We start from the raw sequence: 21,602 nt of genomic DNA on the forward strand, positions 1-21,602 counted from the left end.
ATGATTCCTCAACAGGTTTTTATACAGGACAACAGTCTTCCCATTTTCCAAAAAAAAAACATATTCTGAAAAACATTTAAATTATAGATTATTTGTATAATCTGCTCTGAAACATCCAATTCACTTTGTTATTGTCAGCAGGACTCTCTTAACTCCAGACTCACAGAATATTACCCTTCTGATGAATTCAATATGAGACTGCGTCCAGTTGATTCTCTCATTACAGGCGCCTCATGCAGTTAAAGTTCCTTCAATTCCCCTCCTACTCTGTAAATTAATGCATGTCACTGATTATTAGCGGGTAATTGGTGCTGAAATTGGCTTTGCATGGACTGTTTATCAGTTTTGATTTTGTTTTGATGACTATTGATATTCAGGTCTCCCAGCACTGCTCTGCTGATCAAAGATGAGACCCGTAACGTCTTCTACGAGCTGGAGGACCCGCGGGACGTTCAGGACCGCTGCGTAATCAAGATTTACTGCAAAGAGCCCATCTACGGCACCTACCCCGGACACCACAACCCACACCTGGCTAACGGAGACCTGCGGGTAAGTGTTAGTACATTATTGTGTCACTTTATTCCCCCATCTTTGTGTGGGTGCAAATGTTTCTCTGCAGAGAAAGAGAGTTCCCCTCATTTTAAGAATTTAGAAGAATTTTCAGTGATGTGGAAAAGTCCGGTCACAGCTTCTAAGAGATGAGAATGACTGAGAGGTTGTGCAATATTCGTGTCATTTCATCCATATTAGCTTTGTATTTTTGTGGTGCCAAAATCTACTGATGCCAAGAAAATGATCCTGCTTCAGTCACAGTCACCTTTTCCTTCAGTACCAATTCGTTCTCTGTGCATCTGGCTCATGACTCATAGATTAGCGAGCGAGACAAACGCTTGGCAGATAGCAGCCATCCAAATCATCCAGCGAATAATACATTTTGTAATTCCCTTGGAAAATTGTTAGTTATTCACCCCCACGCCAGTATCCATCACCCACATAGCCCTGAGATTATTTCTGTGTTTACAAACACTATTTTGCATTACATAATGAGTCCAAGAATAAGTTAGTCTCATCCGCTCTCTGAGAGGATACGAGTGAGTCATGTGACCTTACTCCGGCACTACTGCTCTTGGACCGGTGCCAGTCCTTCACATCAGCGGTGCTGACTAAGCTGGATGCAGACACAGACTGTAAAATGGCATAAACACCGTTCCGAGGTGATGGACTGTGGTCCAGTTCATCTGAGGACTGGGTCGTGGACGCAGTGTGAAGTCTGGGTAGATGGAAAATGTACTGCACTTACTGTATACAGTGCTTTTTAACCGGCGAACAAAACACAATTACTCACCTTCACCCAAGCGCACACACCTACACACCTACACACACACACACACACACACACACACACACACACACACACACACACACGGTGGAAGTGCATTGCAAAGCACTGACCTGCAGTTTGAAATCAGAAAGAGTTTTATTGCCAAGTAGTTTTTCACACATAAAAGGAATTTGCTATGGTGATTAGGTGCTAGACGTAAACCTACAGTTGACATAAATTACATTTAAAAATATATAAATATAGACTAAACAATATCCAAGTTATAAAAAAAAGAACAAATAGAACTATGTGTAAAAGAAAACAAAAACAATGTGACAGTTATTAACATAGTTATTACTCCAGATTTGTGTGTTTACAGGGGGAGAGGATTTGTATTTATATAAATATATACATTTTAAAAGAATAATGAGGAATATTGGCAATATGGCAGTTTGTGCAGTGATATGCATAAATATTTACATATCCTTATTAATTCATCTGCCAATGTTTGTTTGTTTTTTTTTTTGATGAAAAGTTACCCAGATATTTAATCTACTGTAATCCAAAACAGAAAAGCAGATCCTTGCATAACACATTATAATATATAATATTCTAATTATAATGTAGGGATAGAATATCTAAAGCTAATGAAAATATCATTATTAGCAGTGGTGATGAACATAAAATGTTCTGTTTCTTATAGCCTACATAAAGAGAAATAACTCGGATTCAGTTTTAATCTCTCCAGTTTACTATTTATCCTCTTAGTAAAGTTCATAACAAGTCAGCTTTACATGCAGAAGATCAAGTATACGATTTTTTAACTGTAGACAAAATAGCACAGTTCAACAGAGTAATAGAATAGTGGTTCTGAAACTGATGTGTGTAAATAATAGTTAAATCACTCTGTGGACTGTTGTGTGACAATTATGTTGGTGGACTCGGTTCTCTTTCTGTCCTCATCACGGTCACAACAACAATTTGCTGATTTATAACCAAAATAGGGGTGTTTAATATTAGTTGGTTGTCACTTAATCAGCATGTGCTTCGTTTGTACTTCTGAATTTACAAACTCTGCTGCTTGCTCTGTTTCGTTCACTCCGGCTGGTCAAACTGTGGTTTGGACTAAACAAGTAAGCTGAGACTGTGCTGGATAAATGTGCCAGTATGATCAAAAAGGCAAATTTTTAGATGTTGTCTATGGTCCAAATGTTAAATTAACAGGAGAAAGCAAAACATGAAGCAGCTGAACAGGATAAACAGCTTAGAGGAGAAAGACAGCAACATGCAAATAAGGACGTGTACAGTGCAGGCAGTTAATACAAAACGATGTTAAAGAGACAATAAGTGCAGGAAATTAAAACATGACATAAAATCACATTACAGAAGACAGTTGCAGTTATTAGCTGCAGGGTTGTGCAGCGGTGTGACTGTTTACTTGCTCTCTCGCTCTCTCTCGCTCTCTCGCTCGCTCTCTCTCGCTCTCGCTCTCTCTCGCTCTCTCTCTCTCGCTCTCTCTCTCTCGCTCTCTCTCTCTCGCTCTCTCTCTCTCGCTCTCACACGCTTGTTGGCATCACTGCATAAGCCAGACACAGACAGTTCATGAAATACACCAAGCTAGGACGCAACTGGCGGCGTATCGTCGTTTGGTCCTGAACTCCGCCTGGTTTCGGTGATATTTCAGGCTGACTGTGGAACTCTGTGGCTGGATTGGCCACAGCAGCGTGATGCCAGTTTGCGTTTCTCCAAAAGTTGATTGTGTTTCAACTTTTCCGCTGCAGGTCATGGGAATTTTTTCCCTTAGCATTTCCCGTGGCCCCCACTGCTGCAGCCCAAACGGACTACCACAATTCAAAATGAATGGGAGGACCTACGTTTTTGCTGCAGCATCTTATTTGATCTGAATTCAGCCTAAAGCTGCATTCAGAGTGCAGAATCATATTTTTTTTGCTCATATATGACTCAGATCTGATTTGTTTATAATAGTGTTTTCCAGCTTTAATTTACACTGTGCTCTCCGCTTTGTTTTGCCTTTCTCTCCGACATTTGGGATTGATGCCAAAAGATAAATCCCTTCATGCTCAGTCCGTTAATAATCTATCAATTGCAACTTTAAAATGCAGTAACGGGGGCCGATTTTTGGAGCCTTCCCTCTCAATCTTCAAACGGCATCCATGAATTGCTGAAAAATGTTACAGTAAAATGTTCCAGTTTGAGCCACTTTCATATGTGGTCCAAATCAGATACAGGTCGGATTTTCTGAAATGCAACCTCAGTCTGGATGGTCAGGTTGGAGTTGTCACAATTCTACACAGCGGTGAGCCCGTGTGAACGAAAAAGCTCCACAAAAGCCATGATTTAACGTGTGGCGCTGTTTCTCCTCTACCTTGCTATCATGTGCTCACAGATTGTCCTGGCCTGAAAACCTCCAGTGCTTGAGTAAAGGTGTAAACCTAAACACACACTCCGGTGGTCAGAGTTCACAGTACGGGCAGTGTGAGCTAATTTGACCAGCAGCTGCAGTCTAACTGAGCTAATTAGATAATGGCAGCTAGTTAGCATCAGTTAGCTGACTTGCTACAGCAACAAGTAAACCTGGGAACTTTGTCAATGACAGAGGTTGAGGCAGAGCAGCCGGGAACACCCTAGAGAAGACCAGATAATATTTTTCATCAACTATGATCCAGTTTCAGCAAAGTCAGTGAATAAAGTTGTGCTTTTGTACAGTCATCAGTGGTGCCCGGTCCCAGAAACAATTTTTTACAAGCACCAGAAACAGTAATGCTGCGTGTGACGTCGTATTATTCTCTTCTGTGCGTGCGGATCACTTGCAGTACGGTGATAGTTCACGTTTAAACAATAATTAAATTTAATTAAACAATTCTATTAAATAACTATAAGAAGTCCTCCTTTATCTTTGTAGTGTTCAATAGCACCACAGTAACAACCCTCCTGTTCAGTCACTGTGCTCTTATTGATGAGCCACAAGAGGATTTATCTTAATTCATCATTCAGCTGCTGGCAAAACGAATGTGGCGTCATCCTTATTAGCATGATTACTAATGCTGTATGCATTTGGTTACAGCTGGAGCAAATTAAACCATTGCCAATAGATAGAGTGCCTAATTTCGGTTTTTGCAGTGTTAGTGTTTTCTGTACACGACCTTGCATTTTGTTGCCTTCTAATTGCAGTGCGATTATGGAAAATGAGAACGCAGTCGTTTAAAGTGTTAGAGAATGCTGTTTTTATAGAATAAAATAAATTATAAACCAGATAAATTACAGAACAGACATACGCGGTGCGCACACTGTGAAAAAATAACATGCACATTAAACAGTTTGGATGGAGTGTTGTCGACAGCAGGGCATTTTTGACACATTTGTCTGTTTTTGTTGCCGTCAATCAAACACCCTGGGGGCTTTTGTTTACACGGTGGTGTGGTTGATTGCTTTTCTGCCTGTCAGTGTGCATGATCCGCATCTGCCCGCTAATGTTTTGGAGGTCAGCCGTTCGTCTCTCTCATGGGATCTGTCCTCAGCTTGTGCTGTGGCTCTGAAATCTTCCTAGCTTTTTACAGCCGTTGGAAACCAGCAGGCTTACCTCAAGGTTTGGGGGGGGGGGGGGGGGGGGGGGGGGGGTGCGTTGCTGCTCCCGCCATTACCAAGGTGAGTGACGAGGACATGTGTGTTTTTATGTGTGTGAGGTTATTGAACCCAAGCCAACAGAGCCAGGATTATTCCCTGATTGCAGACCACAAAAGCATGACCAGGATTACTGAAGGCCATCCAGGCCTGGGACTGCGGGACAGAAGCATGAGATTGATTGGCAGATTTCCCGCAGCGGGAGAACGGACGGTTTTGAATGGCGCCATGGAACCAACGTTTCGGGAGCCTACCTGCGATATAGACGTCTTGTGACTTCAGGGGGTCTCGGATGTGAAATGAAATGTCTGTATGTCTCCAGCGCCGTTATAGGATGGTGTCAATACGAGGCTGTTGCTAAGAGACAAGATGGAAGATGATGGCACTAGAGTCATTAGGCTGCTGTGAGGCTGTCCACGGGGTGTTGTTGTAAGAGACCCAGGGGCTATTATGTAGAAATATTGGTTTTTCAATTTGCATCGTCTCCAGGAGATGGCTTTGTGCGTCATAAGCAATTACAGTGTTGTCTTCTTTTGTGTTTCCTTGCTGTATCTTTTACTCTTGACTTGCACCCTCAGACGCAGGGCTTTCATTTACACTGTGCTCTCCGCTCTGCTCCGCTTTGTTTTGCCTTTCTCGCCGACATTTGGGATTGATGCCAAAAGATAAATCCCTTCATGCTCAGTCCGTCAATAATCAAGTGCAACTTAAAATGCAGTAACGGGGGCCCGATTTTTGGAGTCTTCCCTGTCAATCTTCAAACAGCATCCATGAATCGCTGGAAGATGTTGTAGTAAACTGCACTGGCTCATTGAGACAAAGTCTTTTTTTAAATGACTAGTTTCCAGGCCATTTCCAACTTTTTATGATTGCTGAAAAAATATTAAATTAAATAGACTTTCAAGGGTAAAATTAACCTACATGTAGGATGTCCTCAGGGCCCGTATTTTCCCAACATCAGTTCTACTGTAGGAATCACGCAGAGCAGGACATGACTCCTGGGATATCGCTGTTTTCCCACAATCACTTGTTAAGTAGGAATCATGATGAAGTTGTGTAGTTTTTCTGACACATGCAGTTTGAAATGCAACAACATTTGTGTGTGTAGGTGTGTGTGTGTGTGTGTGTGTTTATATCTACATAATAAAGCTGGTTAAACTATCTACGTTACAGTATATATGGAGAAAAGATGATGCCGGAGTGAAATCTCACAATATTTACCTAAAATTAATGTGCATTAGGCTTTAAATCAGCTAATCATTAGTCAGTTTAAAAGATCATATGACTCAGTTGTGCCCCATCCGATCACATTGTGCCTGTATCAGCACCACATCTTGTATTGTGAAGTGATTTGTACGCAGCAGTACTGTTGCAAACTCTCTGTGGGGCTGTGGACACTTTCCTGTTTAACTACACTTCCTGTTAACTTACGTGAAGCGCAGTGGATAAGACACATGTCTTTGATGTGAGAGACCCGGGTTCGATTCACATTGTGACACATCCACCATTGTGTCTCTGTGCAAGACACTTAACCCCTAGTTGCTCCAGAGTCGTGCGACCTCTGACATGTATAGCATTTGTAAGTCAGCTAAAGGAATAAATGTAAATGTGCCCTCATTAATTATCTATTTGCTATCTAGATAAATAGGCAGCCGATCAAAGTTTGATCTATTACTGCCACAAGTCAAATCATCTCTTTTGCGACACTCAGCTCGTTATCATCAATAAAAATCTCTCCTCCCACAGAATGTGGAAATAAAAAGATGAACAGTTTTTTAAGGAACAAAAGTTGATGAAATTATGGCCTAAAAAATAAGTTACTCTGATTTTTATTCTCCGAGCTACTTGACACAGGCCCGCTTCTGAATCTGTTCTTTTATTTATTCATAGAGGGAGATGGTGTATGCGCCTCAGGACTCTCCAACCAACCGCCGCCTCAGCAACCCACCCATGTCTTCCCAGCATTCATCGTCCTCCGCCTCCCCTCAAGCCTCACCGTCCCGCGCCCGCCTCCTCTACAGCGGTGGCAGGCCTTCCTCCTATGCCGGGCCGGCCCACCACACCCACTCCCTGCCACATCCGCACCCGCACTCCCAGTCCCACCACTCCTCTCCCCACCAGCAACCACAGCTCCATCAGCCCCATCACACCCAGCCGGCCTTCTGTGCCTCCTCCAGCGCCATCCTGGAGCGCAGGGACGTGAAGCCCGATGATGATGGATCTCGGAGCATGGTGCTGCTGCGGGGAGACGAACGTGGGGTAGGGGGTATCTATGCGGACCCCTACTCTCTGGGCCCAGACACAAGTCGGATGAGTCTGGCAGGAGGTCCTCACTCCCCTCTGCCAGCGAGAGCAGACCCCTATGGTTCCTTATACCGCCGTGGAGGGGGAGGAGGAGGAGGAGGAGGAGGAGGAGGAGGTGCTGGATCAATGCGTTCCCTCACCTCCTATTCAGCAGCCGCTTTACAAGGAGAGCTGATGGAAAGCGGTGCTCTCTATAGACCAGGAGGACCGCTTTATAACGACGCCTACGCTGCGTCTATGTTGGCCATGGGGCTGCGGGTGCCGCCGCCTTCCTCCCCACAGAAGATACCCGACATGAGGGATTCCTACGCGGGCACCATGCCCGGTCGAGGCTCCCCCGGGAGGCAGACTTTGAGAAGGGACTCTGTGACCACCTCTGTGTTTGGGGACAGCCCCAAAGCCCGGGGCCAAGGATCAGGGTTGGGTCTCACCTCAGAGCAGCTCTGCTTGATGGCCGGTCCCGGAGGGGAGGGAGGAAGCGCCGGAGGCTTCGGCTCACCTCTGCTGGGAAATGAAACGGAGACCAGGTGAGACGGCCTCAACACACATTTCTGCCTGCATGCGGTTATTCACGTGCGTATAACTGTGACATGATGTACTGTATTTAGCACTGACAGCTAGATATTTAGCACTACACAAGATTTATCCATTAAGTGAAACTTTTCATTCTCATTTTCACTGTGCGCAGTCGATATTCACTACAGCCAGCTAATCTCGACAACCCAGCTATATTCTAACTTTGGACAGGTTTGTGCAGAGGTGTTCATGAGAGAGAGAGAGAGAGAGAGAGAGAGAGGAGGTGCTGCCGGCACGTCTGCAATAAAATATGATTTTAAATACGCCTAGAAAAAAAAATGAAAATCAATATGTGGCGGTCAGCGTTGATAATTACCCCACACATTGATTTATTTGTGGGCCGCCACAAATAAATCAGTGTGTGGGAAACACTGCTTTCCCCCACTCTTCTCTCCTGACTTTTTATTTAATATCATATTCAAAACAGCAGCAAGTATAAAACAAAACGTTTATTTGTGTTCTTTATTTCTTTATAACATTTCCACTGGCTGAAATAAAAAAATAAAGCAAGTAAATCCTGACCTTTGAACTACTGTTTTTCTGCCCATGTAGCCTATTTATAAGAGCAGTATTCAGTATTTTTTAAACGCGTCACTGGCAGAAGCTGCCGGAGTTTCTTTCAAGTTTCATGTTGCTCTGCTGCTTCAGCAGATGCTTTGAATTGTTTGCAGCTGAAAGCTTTTTACTGGTCGCGCAGAGTTTACAATAGACGACAATGTTCTTTGCATCTTAGACTGTGACACAATAATGGCAGCAGCTACTTACAGCTGTGGAAAGAACGCCTCTCTCGCTCGTTCTCATTTCTTCCTTTAGTTTTTTGGCTAACAGCTGACTTGAACAATTTAAGGACCGCTGACCTGCCGCACAGTCATGGTGGTCAAGGATGGTGCGTTCAGTAACGCAGCGACTTGGATTAGTAACTGTAATATTACTGTTTTAGAAAAGTAATCCGTTACACTAGTAGTAACTGGGAAAAGTAACGCGTTACTTCCCAACACTTGTTATGACCAGTAGCTTATTGTGGCTAATGCTAACTAATGTAAGCCACCTTTATTGCTGTGTAACACCAACAGTGTAGTAAGTTTGTTGACAATTTCCTCGGTCAGACCAGAAACTGCATGTGTCCTCGCAAAATTGGTGGTGCTGGACGCTTGTAGGTATTACTTGTCGGGCTACTACAGCCTCTGCCACTGTGCCTGGTGAGCTAACTGGTGACATATTAGCTAACTTTAGCCTTTAACGTAGCATGATACCAGCTAGCAAAGTTCCAGTTAGCGAACGATATAGCGCGGCCATTAGTTCACACAGTTTCTTTATTTGTGACATCGACTCACAGCTGGCAGCAGACCCTCTTTTTTTGTAGAACAGGGTTATAAAAAATTGTTGATGTGATAGCTTCCTTAATTGTGGGCTCTCATTTCTCGTTTGTTATGGGTCAAAGGCAGTTCGTTCAAAATATATTGATTTCCATCTGAGATGTATAAATGCTGCTGTGGCCAAGCTGGTGTAGGGGGAAAATATATATAATGCTGAATCATGAAGCAGGGAAATATTCCTCTACTTCACCTACATATGGGGCTTAAAATGAAAACAGAGGGGGAGGAGGGCACTGGGAAAGTTTTCCATCACTAAGACATCAGTTACAGTGTTGTGTGTGTCTTTCGGTGTGTGCATCCAGGGAGCGTATGGAGGCCATGGAGAAGCAGATAGCGAGCCTGACCGGACTGCTGCAGAGAGTTTTGAGCAGAGCGCCTGAGGCAGAAAGCCCGTAAGACACACGCGCACACACAGTATGAGAAAACACACTCGACATGTTTGCCTCCGCACACTTGAAGGCTGTGTTCAAAACCAATACCTAATGGTAACTTAACACCTGTTTGTGTGATCGTCCAAAACGCGTAGTGCAACATTTAAAGGATACATACTGCCCTCAAAACTGGGAAAACATGCAAAGATGCATGAACTTTTTGCTTTAGCTGGCCATGTAAATCACTGTTAGGGATGTGAGAAAATTATTATGATTCATGTCTAGTCTTAATTTACTGCCTGCTGCTGTTGATCGTGTAGGGAATAGTAATATTTCTTATCCACACACACACACACACTCTGCAACGTTGTGAATAAAGCTGCTAGCAACACATATATTTCCCAGATTTCCCGCCATATATCAATAGCTTCTCAGTAGCTAAGTCGATAGTGTGTTCTGGCTGTAAGTACTTTAACACTTGCCTCTTCCAGGGAGAAGATTGAGTCAGCCAGTGACTGCTCAGGAACTGACAGTAAGTGCTCACAACCCCCCCACAAAATAAAGAGAAACTATTTCCTATCACTGCCTGTCACCGCTCCCCGCTGCTGCCTGTTGGATAGCCACATAAATTGGCTCTTCTCCCTCTCACAGAGCTGCCGCTATTTCATTTTCTCTGCATAATTCTTAAAGTGCCTCATATGTGATGGTAATGGCTGACACTGCAAGCTTCTTCATACTGTATGTGCTTTTTGCTGCTGTGTAACTGGTGCTCATGCTTCTTGTTTTAGCTGGACGGACTAAAAAAAAGAAAGGTAGCTATGTGTTCCCTGAAGTGTCTGGTACCTGTTCCCTCGTCAACCCGTCTGCGTTCTTTGTTCTTTATTTGGATCCCTTTTAGCCTCCAAAAAGTCTGTGTGTGTGTATGTGTGTTCCTGAAGGACTTACCTCCCTCTCAACTGGTGTCCTTCACTTCCCACTTTTTTCTGTCTTTCTTATTAAGACTGAGTTGCATTAATGTGAAACAAAAACATGCCTCGTCAAGGTGTTCCTCCTCTTTTTCTAGTTATTTTTGGAAGCAAGACATGTTCAGAAAATTCATCCGAGCATTTGAAAATGTGTCGGCACTATCATAAAAGATAATTTGCCGTGTGCACACCTCTTCAATAATGAAATAAAAAAACTGCTTCAGCTACAAAAGTGCTGATGAAACTGCATGTTTTTGAAAGCTGAATAAAATGAATTGATTCCGTTTTGATAAAGAGTTCAGTTTGAGCTGCTGTTTAAGAGATTTTGCGATTTAAGTCTGTGTTTGTGCATTAATACTGGAATTATTTGATTTCATGTCAAATTATAGATAAGTCTGGAAATGTTGAATCTGTTGCTACTTAAAGTGACTTTTCTTCGGAGTAGTTTATCGAACATTAAATCAGTAAATCTTCACGGATTTTTTTTAGTTTTAAAACCTGTGACTTCAGTTCATTTCTATCTTTCTCCTGGTAAGATTAGATACTTATCCGTCTGCCAGAATGATGAGAGTGTATATTTTCCTCCAGCCAGTCGTAGTTAAATGGACTCAAACTGTCATCTGCGTGGACTGTCTTTGTGCTCGCAGTAAAAATCAGGACATTCCTCTTATTCATCTAAACTGATGAGGCAGCAGAAAGTCATTTGGGTATAAAGACGACTGCGGAAGAGCTGCCGACTGTGTCAGACGCTCCTCTAAAGCTCTCTCGAATTATAGTTAAATGTGGTCAAACCTCCTGTGGCTTCAGATCTGCAGGTCAGAGTTTCTAGGGAGAACACACACTGCAGCTTAAGTAGGAAGTCGTCACCTTGTCTGTGGAGGTGTTGAGGTGCTTGAGACATTACTTCCAGCAAATGTGTTGTTCCGGTGGTGAGACTGGACTTCACAGCTTTTTATTCGCTTCAGTTAGCGGGTCCTAAAATGCAACTCTTGAATCTGCTATCGATTGATTGTCTCGTAGTTATTTTCCCTTTGTCCCGTTCTGCATGATGCGTGTGACTCAACACCCTAATTACTGTCAGAGCACAGCGTTCATTGTCATTTCAAACAGATTATGTAACTGGGAAACACTTTATTGAGATACTTGGATTTAGTGGAAATTCAGTTTTTCACTGCGGACCCTGTTTGTCCCCGAAGCCTTCCCATGCTGTTTATCATCGTTAAGTCTACGTAAGACTGTAATCTCCACCCTTGACCTACAGCACTGATAGATACTTGTCCTGAATTGCTGCTGCCAAATCCTGGAACAACCAATCTTCTGTATCCAGTCAGACAAATTGTTTTTCTGCTGGATGGACATTTGAGGTCATGAGAGACAAACCTTTCGGGGATCTGGATTCTAAAGAGTCCAGGTTTCTCTCATGCTCTGTGTACGGTTTTTTGCCTTTTCCCTCAAGCGTTCATTTAAAATCTGGGATTTGCTAACAGTGTTTTGGGACAACTTCTATCCATCCCGCTGTGCTCTAAAGGAACCCTAAACTAAGCCAGGAGAACACTCCCTGAATGTAAATCCTTTTTTTTTGTTGGGCAGCTTTGACACCATCTGCTCCCTTGGCCCTGATGCCACCTCCGCCCTCGGGGGCCAACCAGCCGGTGACAGTGTCCCGTCTGCAGATGCAGCTCCACCTACAAGGCCTGCAGCAGAACACCAACGCACTGCGCAAGCAACTGTCACAGCTACGCAACATACAGGTGTGTGTACGCAGAGCTGTGAATGAAGAGGGTCCAACACCGCAGGTTAACTGTGTTTTTGTGACTATATTTTAAACTTCCAGTTTAAAAGTAAATACACACACAGGCCCTTAGCTTAAACTAATGAAGGCTAAAACAACAGTTCTGCAATAAATCCTCCCTCCATGAAGGTTATAATATCAGTTTTTGTTTATTTAACTTGAAGGCAATTTAATTCTGCTGAGATAATATTTTGTCCACCCCGTCTACATCACTGAGGGTAGACTAAATAACAGAAACACCTGTCTGCATAATGCAATAAAATTCAACAAGACCACAAACTGCAACCTTGAAAATGACCAGATCACACCCATTGTAGGGTCTTTACATTCGCTCCCTGTCTAAAGCCGCGTTTGCACAAAAAGTAAAAGTCCCCGGATCTCTTTTCAAGGAACTAAAAGGTTCCTTCAGCCCATTGTTGTGTGAGTTTTCCACTGCGAAGATTAGGCAAATTAACCGGCTGACGTGACCATCCATGAGCAGAATTTATAAATCAGATTTGTTTGGAATATAATGAAAAACTATAGGCTATGCTTGACCATTAAAACCAGCTTTTTTGTGTGGGAGTATAATGAAGAGACACATTTAATAACAAGCTGCATAAAGTCATAAAGTTCTTAAAATAACTCCAGCACAGAGAAAGTCAAACAAAAATAAAATCTCGACAGTTTGGAAGGCTAATAAAACATTTCCAGCCGACAAGAGCTGCAGGACAGAGGGTCGGAGGAACGGGATTCAGATTCACTTTATTAGCCATTGCAGGCGATCGGTAGAACATTTGACAGAGCGATACCTTCTCCCTGAGGAAAGCATCTCAAAGAAGGCCCCTGCAGGATGGCCTAAAGCATCATTAGCAAGTTTTAAAGCTCGATTCAAAAGTCTAGCTTTATATGTAACCTCCAGGAGCGGCAAAGTACAGCCAATGATCCTGCTGGCTGAGCGAACCACTTTGTTCAAAGACTTCTTTTCTTTCAAGATGAGATTACCAAACCATACAGTAATACAACTAGTTAGGACACTCTCAATTACACAATAAGAAAAGTTCAAAAGAATCTTAGTGTTTTGAGTGAACTCTCGAAGCCTACGTAAAAAGAAGAGGCGCTGTCTAGCGTAACTCCATCAGGTGTTTCCGAGCAGTACATTTAATGCTGACGTACGATCTCGGCGGACATCGGCAGGACTTGGTATGGCTATTTGAGTGTTGATTTATTGGTTTGCAAATAACAGAGGAAAAGTGAGAAGCAGTTAGCGGAAAAACGGCGGACATGCTTGATTTAAAGCCAGTATCCTCTACTCGATCATTCAGAATTTCACTGCAAGGCAAGCCCGTTTGTGACTTTTTTAAGTACTTTGAGCTGCATCCCATGTGTGAAAGGTGTTTTATAAATGAATCAACACCTCTAAAGCAAAAACTGAACATTAAAACTAACAAGGTGTACTTAATAAACTAGTAATTTACTCTATATTTGGGCGTGCATGCTCATATAATAGTGTAAAAACTGTGTAAAATGCACCTGACTGGCAGGTGAAACTAACCATGTGACCTGGTGTCCCAGCTGGAGAACCAGGACTCAGTCTTGTCCCTGCTGAGGCAGACGGAGTCAGAGCTGAGCCTCATGATGCTGGACGCCATGCGCACACAGGAGGACCCGCTCCAGAGACAGCGCCTCCTAGTGGAGGAGGAGAGACTCAAGTACCTCAACCAGGAGGAGCTGCTCATCCAGCAGCTGCAGTGAGTTCAGAGCACAACTGATTCATGCAAGAAATAAAGGGTAATTTGTCTTGGTTGCTCTGGTGTAGTACTGAAAGCTGGCAAAAAGTCTACTTGCTTCTTTTCTGATCAGATAGTTCCTGACTTAAATTTAGCCACTTTTATTTAGGTAAAGTCCTTTATATACAACATTTAACATTTGAGAAATGTGGCTGCTATTTAAATTAGAGTATTTTGGTATTGTTTTAGTGTCGGTGCCACAATTCAGATATCGTCGGCAGAATTCATACACTTCAAATGACGGCTGCCACTGTAGAAGAACAGAGGGAGTATATTCAGCATCCAAAAGAGTATAGTCTAGATTGAACACACTAGTGTTACATTCGACAGAAGAAACTAAACAAAATATATTTGTCAACGGCCTTTTTCTCCCCTGACGAAAATGAGACGAAGACGAGATGGCGACAATGTCCTCAGACGCTCGCTGTGACTATATTAACGTGCAGTATTGTTGACGAAAAATTACGAGACTAAAATGTAATTCATAAAACAAAAACGTAAATAATCTTTTTGTCAGTATAATGAGACAAAATATTACACGCCATATTTTCTCTCTCTAAATTTTCACTTGAACAGTGTGTTCATTCAGCTGTATTTTTTTCTTCCTGCGCTTTGAATGCTGGCCGATTGGGTTGATGCCTGGTGCGTGAGGTAAACGTTACTGTGGAGGATGCAACACAACATGCTGAGGAGAAAGAGGCGCTTTTAGATATCAGCTCCCCTAAAAGCATGATTTGTGATATTTTGGGGGCTCTCTAAAATATTGACAGCTTGCTTTATTGACATTAATCTCTATATTTCTCTGTCATCATGGATCATGCGGGGCGTCAGACTTCATCCAGCCAGAGGGAACAATCACCGACCGTACGTAGCGGGCCGGTCGCTCCGCAATCTCCTGTCCGTGGTCCGCCCCACTCCCTCTCCAGTACGGGTTGTGTAGCTAGTAGTTCGTGATTATTCCCTCTGGCTGGATGAATATTACGCATGATCCATGTAGGCCTACTACTGCAACTCGGGGCTCCTCGCAGCGCCACGCAACTTTCTAAATTCTCGCCTCTCACAGAGAAAATAAAGGTCAGGTCGCAAAATGGCTACATATGATAATAAAAAATTATTATAATAAGACAAACATGCCTGATACTTTCACAGTCAGCCCCAGGCCGACATGCTTGCAGCTATTAATGATTCAGCAGTAAGAATCACAGTTGGTCCCCCTCCTCCCTGTCACGGGGAAAAAAACTGAGCTCCCCCGAAAGCTGTGTAGAGTTCGCACACTGATGTGGTTATAAGATTTTTGGACAAAACACTACAAACTTGAAGCGGCATATAAAGGCTAACCACCTGGGAATTGAGGTAAGTTGATGTCTCCTTTGCTTAGAATCTATATAGATGTGTGGACCCTGTAGACAAAACAGTGTCGTCCTAAAATGCACTGCAGAGCCAGCTATTCTTGCAGCTATTCCCTTGACACAGATTCTATTTACCTAAAAACTCAGAAAGAGGCTTCCACAGAAAGTCATAGCCGGACAATTCATGGGATTCCTGCAGCTCTGTGGGTAATGGCGCCATGAAGGAGACAGATGTAACGTTGTTTACCACATGTAGTATTGAGCGGTATTCGTGACCTGTGACCTGCTCGTCCACAGTGACCTGGAGAAGTCAGTGGAGGAGCTGCAGAGGAACTCGTCAGTCAACCACGGCCTGGTGACGGAGCAGGATGTGGAGCAGAAGAGCAAAGAGCTGAGGATGCTGGGAGAGACGCTCACAGACCTCAAAAGTAAGCGTTTACTGCGATTGCTGTGGATTTTCTGGAGAACACTTGAGTCATTTTGCAAGTTTTTTCACCGGTCGGTATGCCTCCCTCTGAGCATCAGTCATTTAGTAGCTTTCTCTCTTTCTCAGTGCTAAGGGTAACTTGTTTCAAATCCTCCATCTACTGCCTGCCTTACGCTCACTTTCCCACCCCGCCGTTTCAACACTGCTGCAGCCTCATTATACATCAGCACGTTTCTTTCTTTAAATGATGACGGTGATGATATTCTGTATATAACAAGGTTTGTCTGTATGTATGAGCGCTTGATATATCTTCTTCCTCTGAGCCACAGAGCTCCATTGTTGTCCAAAAACTATTGAAACACATCAGTGAGCCTCACTGTTGCGCTGGGTGACATGTTCTTTCATCACCATGAACACACACAATTTGAAAATGGAAAGAGTTGTAGTGGCGAGGGGCAGAGCAGCTGAAGGGTCTAAAACCTACAGTGGTTAAACGAGAAAAAGGTGCAGTGAGGTGAATAGAAGAAGACGACCTAAGAGAGAGGGGCGAGGTTGTGAATGGCATTAAAGACGAGGAGCAGAATCTTGAAATCAATGCGGTAGTTAACAGGGAGCCAATGAAGTGGTTAATCAAGTGGTTATACTTAAGTATGTTATGTACAACAGTTGCCATTATCGTTATTGGATTAGTTCCAGATATAAAATGGCAGTAATATTTTATTGGTTGCACATTTTTATCCAAGTAGTGTTTCTGCTGCATGTCGTATAATATAGTATGATTACTAAAATAAAGCTACTGTATTATGATGTAAATACATTACTTTAATCACTTGGATGATCTAAATCTAAAAAGAAAACCAGATCTACTCATTACAGTACTTTAATTGTAATTTAGGGTCACAGTTCAAGTACTAGGATTGCTAGAGTACTGCGTGTATGTCAAATGAATGTTACACGGAGTCACCGATGAATATTTATGAATCTTTTCAGGCTTGATATTAATGAAGTTTCAGGTTTAGCCTCTTGTCCTGCTACTCTGACCCGTGTACTTCCACTCGTCATCTTGAATCTTAATGAGTAATTCCAGGGGGCCTCATTATAATAATGTGTAGACTGACCTCTCCTAGTTATTAGCATGTCCTCCTGGTGCCTACAAACGCAACGCTGTGCTTTGATTCGGCATTTGAGTGGCATTTTTCAGGACAGCCAACATTTCGAATACTAGCTGTGAATTGTCCACACATACACACCCACAGATGAGCACAGACTTTGTTTTTGTTGCAGCACGTCTAGCGTGCCCTTCCCTCTCATTTTGGCCGACCTCCACTGAATCCTCCTCACTGAAGCCTTCTGGATATGACAGGAAAATCCAGTGGCTTCAAATAGCTGCGACAGAAACAGCATCCTGTCTCCCCTTCCTGTAATCCCCCATCAGTCCCGTTTTTACCTCCCTCACTCTCCGCCGCCATTCTTCCACACATCCCTCTGACACGCCACTTTCTCTCATGATATGTTTGTCTTTTCCTCCCTGTCATCCCTCCCCCTCCTCACCCCCTCTATCTCTCCCTCCCATGCAGACCAGTTCCCCAGCCTGCAGAGTAAGATGCGAGTGGTGCTGCGGGTGGAGGTGGAGGCTGTTAAGTTCCTGAAAGAGGAGCCTCACCGCCTGGACGCGCTGCTGAAGCGCTGCAACACCATGACTGACGCGCTCAGCACGCTCCGCAGGTATACAGATCAAACACTCCTCAGTTAGCTCAAATAATCGGACTTTCTTATGAAACCCGGTCAGATCACAAGCCACACATTGTCCTCTTGTAGACGTTTTATTGTGATTTATTATCTGTGAGCCTGCTGGTAATATTCAAAACTCCTTTTGCCAAACCTTACACTAAATAATAGGGCTGGGTATTATTTATAAACATGTTTGTATTTATTTATTTATTCCATCTTATTTGTTTTCTTGCACAATAAAAAGTATACTTGGTATAAAAGCTGCAATATGCATACAGACAAAAACATTCACAAGCACTTTTGTACCCAGATGTACATGAATTGCAAGAAGCCTGTGCAGGAGAGGCAGGAAGCTAAAAGCTTTTTACAAAGACCTCCTCTAAAAACTCAAGGCTAGATGCACAGAATTAATTAAATAAAAATAATAAGGGATAAAAATGTTTCTCTACAATCTGTTATTTAATTTAATATCATAGCAGAAGAGTTATTTATTTCATCACAGCATGTTGTCAACAAGGTTGTTAAGACTTCCCTTCTGTAGGCCTGCGTATCATTCGGTATGTTATCTGCTCTATAACAGAGCCATTTCAGAGTTTTAGCTTCGTTATCCACACGCCATATTTTGATAAATATAAACATGTTTTTCTACAATCTAAAAGAAAAAGAAGCTAACACTTTCAAACGGTAAATGTCGTCTAAACAGGAGCAACTTAACTTAAATAAAATAGAGTCTAAATCAGGAACTCGGATCAGACACAAGATTACAGTTCCTTCTATCGCTCATTCGATGCTAGCGAGGTTTAGCTTCAGTCCACGTCACTCTCACTTTGTTCTGGATAAGACTTTTGGCAGTTAACAATCTTGACACCCAGCCCTGCTGCAAACAGAACTGCTAAACAATAAAATTAAATCATGTTCTGCTTGAAAGGATGAGGTTAGTGAACTGTGAATAATAGAGAATAAATCAGGTGAGAGATCAAATTTTACACTTGTATCATTTGTATTTTGTATATTTTGTTCAATCATGTCTCATAGTTGCTTGTGGATAAAGTACTTTTGTAATGAAATTAAATAAACATTTTTATATTAGTTCGAGTGTATATTTTGGAAATAAATCAAACTGTTTAACTTCTAAAATGCACCAGTTGCTTTGTTGATGTTTTTTTGACGTCACCTTGGACTCTTCCACTGTTTTCTGACATTTTCAAAAGACTAAAAGATTAATAAATAAATAAAAGGGGTTTAAGGTGCTGACCATGCATGTTGTTCCCCATCTCTCTCCCCTCTTCTCCTGTCATCACTCTATTGTTGACTCTCTATAAAAGAGGATGTTAGTTGCAGCTCTAATAAGCTTAAATAAAGCATCATATTAATGTATTTCTTGTAGTTTCTAGACTGCTTGTCTAACACAGTCCAGGACGTTCATGGTGTCCTGTGTGTATTGTAGTTTCTTGTATCCCTCCTATATGTACAGACAAGTCACAGAAGGTGTGTGGAAGAGCCCCGAGGACCTCTCCAGCCAATCCCAGAAGAGATCGGACGACATAAGTCGCAACTCTGACCTGGATATCCTGAACAGTCCTCCTCTCAGCCTCTCTGACCTGAGCACCAGCGCTGGTCTGGCCAACTGGATGCCCGTGTCCGCCGGCGACGCAGACACCTCGGGCCCCGAGCAGGACCTCCAGCCTTCAATGACCTTCAGAAACCGGGTCCTCGATGACCTCCCAAGTCGGCGTCCTGCTGATAAGTCTGTGTCGGCCGAAGTCAGACTGGTAATCAGCTGTTATGTGTATTTCTCTTCATTTGTATATGATAATGCTGCGTGCAGTCCAACACTGAATACATGTTTTTGTCAGGATTAGCCAGATGGCACACATCCATTTACATTTGAAATTGCTTCTACTTAAATATCTTATTGAGACCCTGTGCACACACCAGCAGCAGCAGCACTCGCTTCATTCCATTTATCTGTGTAATATTAGAAAACACTTTATATCAATGTGTCTTAATTATGTTTTTCCAGCTCTGCCTGTTTATAAGTTTGCATGTTACAGCTCATCATTTGTCTATATCTGTATATGTGTCAGGCGGCGGAGCGGGACTGGGAGGAGAAGCGTGCCAGCTTGACCCAGTTCAGCGCCCAGGACATCAATCGCTTGCTGGAAGAGACCCAGGCTGAGCTGATGAAGGCCATCCCGGACCTCGACTTCGCTGCCAGGCACATCAACAAACCGGCAGTGCCCCCCAAGCCCCAGATCACCATCCCAATAACCTCCACCACAGTTGCTTCTCCTGCAACTGGGACCACAGCCACCACCACCTCCTCAACCACCACACCCAGCGGGGACCAGCAGCCTGGCAAAGTACAGCTGGCAGCCCAGAAGCTGAACAGCATGGAGGGGGCCGGTTCACATCGGGGGTCGGGTGAGTCTGGTCTTTTTATTTACTACCATCTGTGCAGTAAATTGTGTTTATTTACCAGTTTTTGCAGGTTTATGTTTTTAAGTTCTAAAGTGTGGTCCTGTGTTTACAGTGGATCTCAATGTGGCCCGGTATCGCACAGAGAAACCCTCCAAGTCTCCGCCTCCGCCTCCACCCCGCCGAAGCTTCCCCTCGGCACACGGCCTCACCACCAACCGCACCGGAGACGTCATCGTCACCACCAAAAACCTGAAGGTGAGACACTTCCAGGACCGTTTTTAGGCTCGTCGAGGAGGACGACATTTTTGCAATTAATTTCTGATCCTGATCTACTTTTAAAATGTCTATTTATGCAAAAGCCGTTTTAACATTTATTCCTTGAAACTTACTAGTCGCTACTTAAAAGCTACTAGTACTTATTTATTAGTTACTAGTAACTATTCCAGTTTACTAGTAACAATTGATTAGATACAGTTAGTTGATGATTATTTACTAGTAACTAATTCATTACTTGTAACAATTTTTTGTTACTAGTAACTAGGGCTGTAATGGTTCTGAAACCGAGAGCGCAACCTGAGACCTGAGGGACAGAACCGTGACACACCCGCTCCCCGGACTACTTGAGCTCTCATTAAGACAGTGTGGCGGCGGCCTGTGGGGGCGGTAGCGGTGTAGACCTATATCGTATTTGTATTAACAGTAGGTTGTTGTAGGTCATTTTACACCTTATTTTAGTGTGTATTTACTTGCACACTGTATTCAAAGTTGGTGCAAGCTGTTGGCCTATATTGTTGTCTTCCAACTGCGTGTGTCACATGACTCTTTTTGTCCAGTCATGATTGAGTGATCATGCCTGCAACTTCAACCATTTTAATAAACCCAAGATGTAATATGATAAAAACAATAATTATTATTAAGAAATGGAAAAAATTAGATATTAACCGAACCGTGGCTCAAAAATTGAGGACCAAACCGTGGATTTGGTGAATCGTTACACACCTACTAATCCATTAGTTACATTTTACATTTGAGTCCAAGTCAAGTCTCAAGTCTTTGAGCTAGAGTCCAAGTCAAGTCTCAAGTCTTTGAGCTAGAGTCCAAGTCAAGTCTCAAGTCTTTGAGCTAGAGTCCAAGTCAAGTCTCAAGTCTTTGAGCTAGAGTCCAAGTCAAGTCTCAAGTCTTTGAGCTAGAGTCCAAGTCAAGTCTCAAGTCTTTGAGCTAGAGTCCAAGTCAAGTCTCAAGTCTTTGAGCTAGAGTCCAAGTCAAGTCTCAAGTCTTTGAGCTAGAGTCCAAGTCAAGTCTCAAGTCTTTGAGCTAGAGTCCAAGTCAAGTCTCAAGTCTTTGAGCTAGAGTCCAAGTCAAGTCTCAAGTCTTTGAGCTAGAGTCCAAGTCAAGTCTCAAGTCTTTGAGCTAGAGTCCAAGTCAAGTCTCAAGTCTTTGAGCTAGAGTCCAAGTCAAGTCTCAAGTCTTTGAGCTAGAGTCCAAGTCAAGTCTCAAGTCTTTGAGCTAGAGTCCAAGTCAAGTCTCAAGTCTTTGAGCTAGAGTCCAAGTCAAGTCT

General features: G+C 43.1%; 1 protein-coding gene across 3 annotated transcripts in view; it reads left to right on the top strand.

The window, feature by feature from the left end:
• Window positions 1–21,602, top strand: part of zgc:114120 (uncharacterized protein LOC619267 homolog) — an 83,354-nt gene that overhangs the window by 44,892 nt on the left and 16,860 nt on the right. For all 3 annotated transcript variants that reach the window (XM_046068326.1, XM_046068325.1, XM_046068327.1), the window contains exons 7-16: window positions 6,854–7,794; window positions 9,522–9,611; window positions 10,082–10,122; window positions 12,146–12,306; window positions 13,902–14,077; window positions 15,763–15,893; window positions 17,470–17,617; window positions 19,071–19,395; window positions 19,711–20,047; window positions 20,157–20,299. In XM_046068326.1, the coding sequence (XP_045924282.1) occupies window positions 6,854–7,794; window positions 9,522–9,611; window positions 10,082–10,122; window positions 12,146–12,306; window positions 13,902–14,077; window positions 15,763–15,893; window positions 17,470–17,617; window positions 19,071–19,395; window positions 19,711–20,047; window positions 20,157–20,299 (2,493 nt within the window). The remainder of the gene's footprint in view (window positions 1–6,853; window positions 7,795–9,521; window positions 9,612–10,081; window positions 10,123–12,145; window positions 12,307–13,901; window positions 14,078–15,762; window positions 15,894–17,469; window positions 17,618–19,070; window positions 19,396–19,710; window positions 20,048–20,156; window positions 20,300–21,602) is intronic.

Source organism: Micropterus dolomieu, linkage group LG14 (genome assembly GCF_021292245.1).
Source record: "Micropterus dolomieu isolate WLL.071019.BEF.003 ecotype Adirondacks linkage group LG14, ASM2129224v1, whole genome shotgun sequence".
Taxonomy (NCBI): domain Eukaryota; kingdom Metazoa; phylum Chordata; class Actinopteri; order Centrarchiformes; family Centrarchidae; genus Micropterus; species Micropterus dolomieu.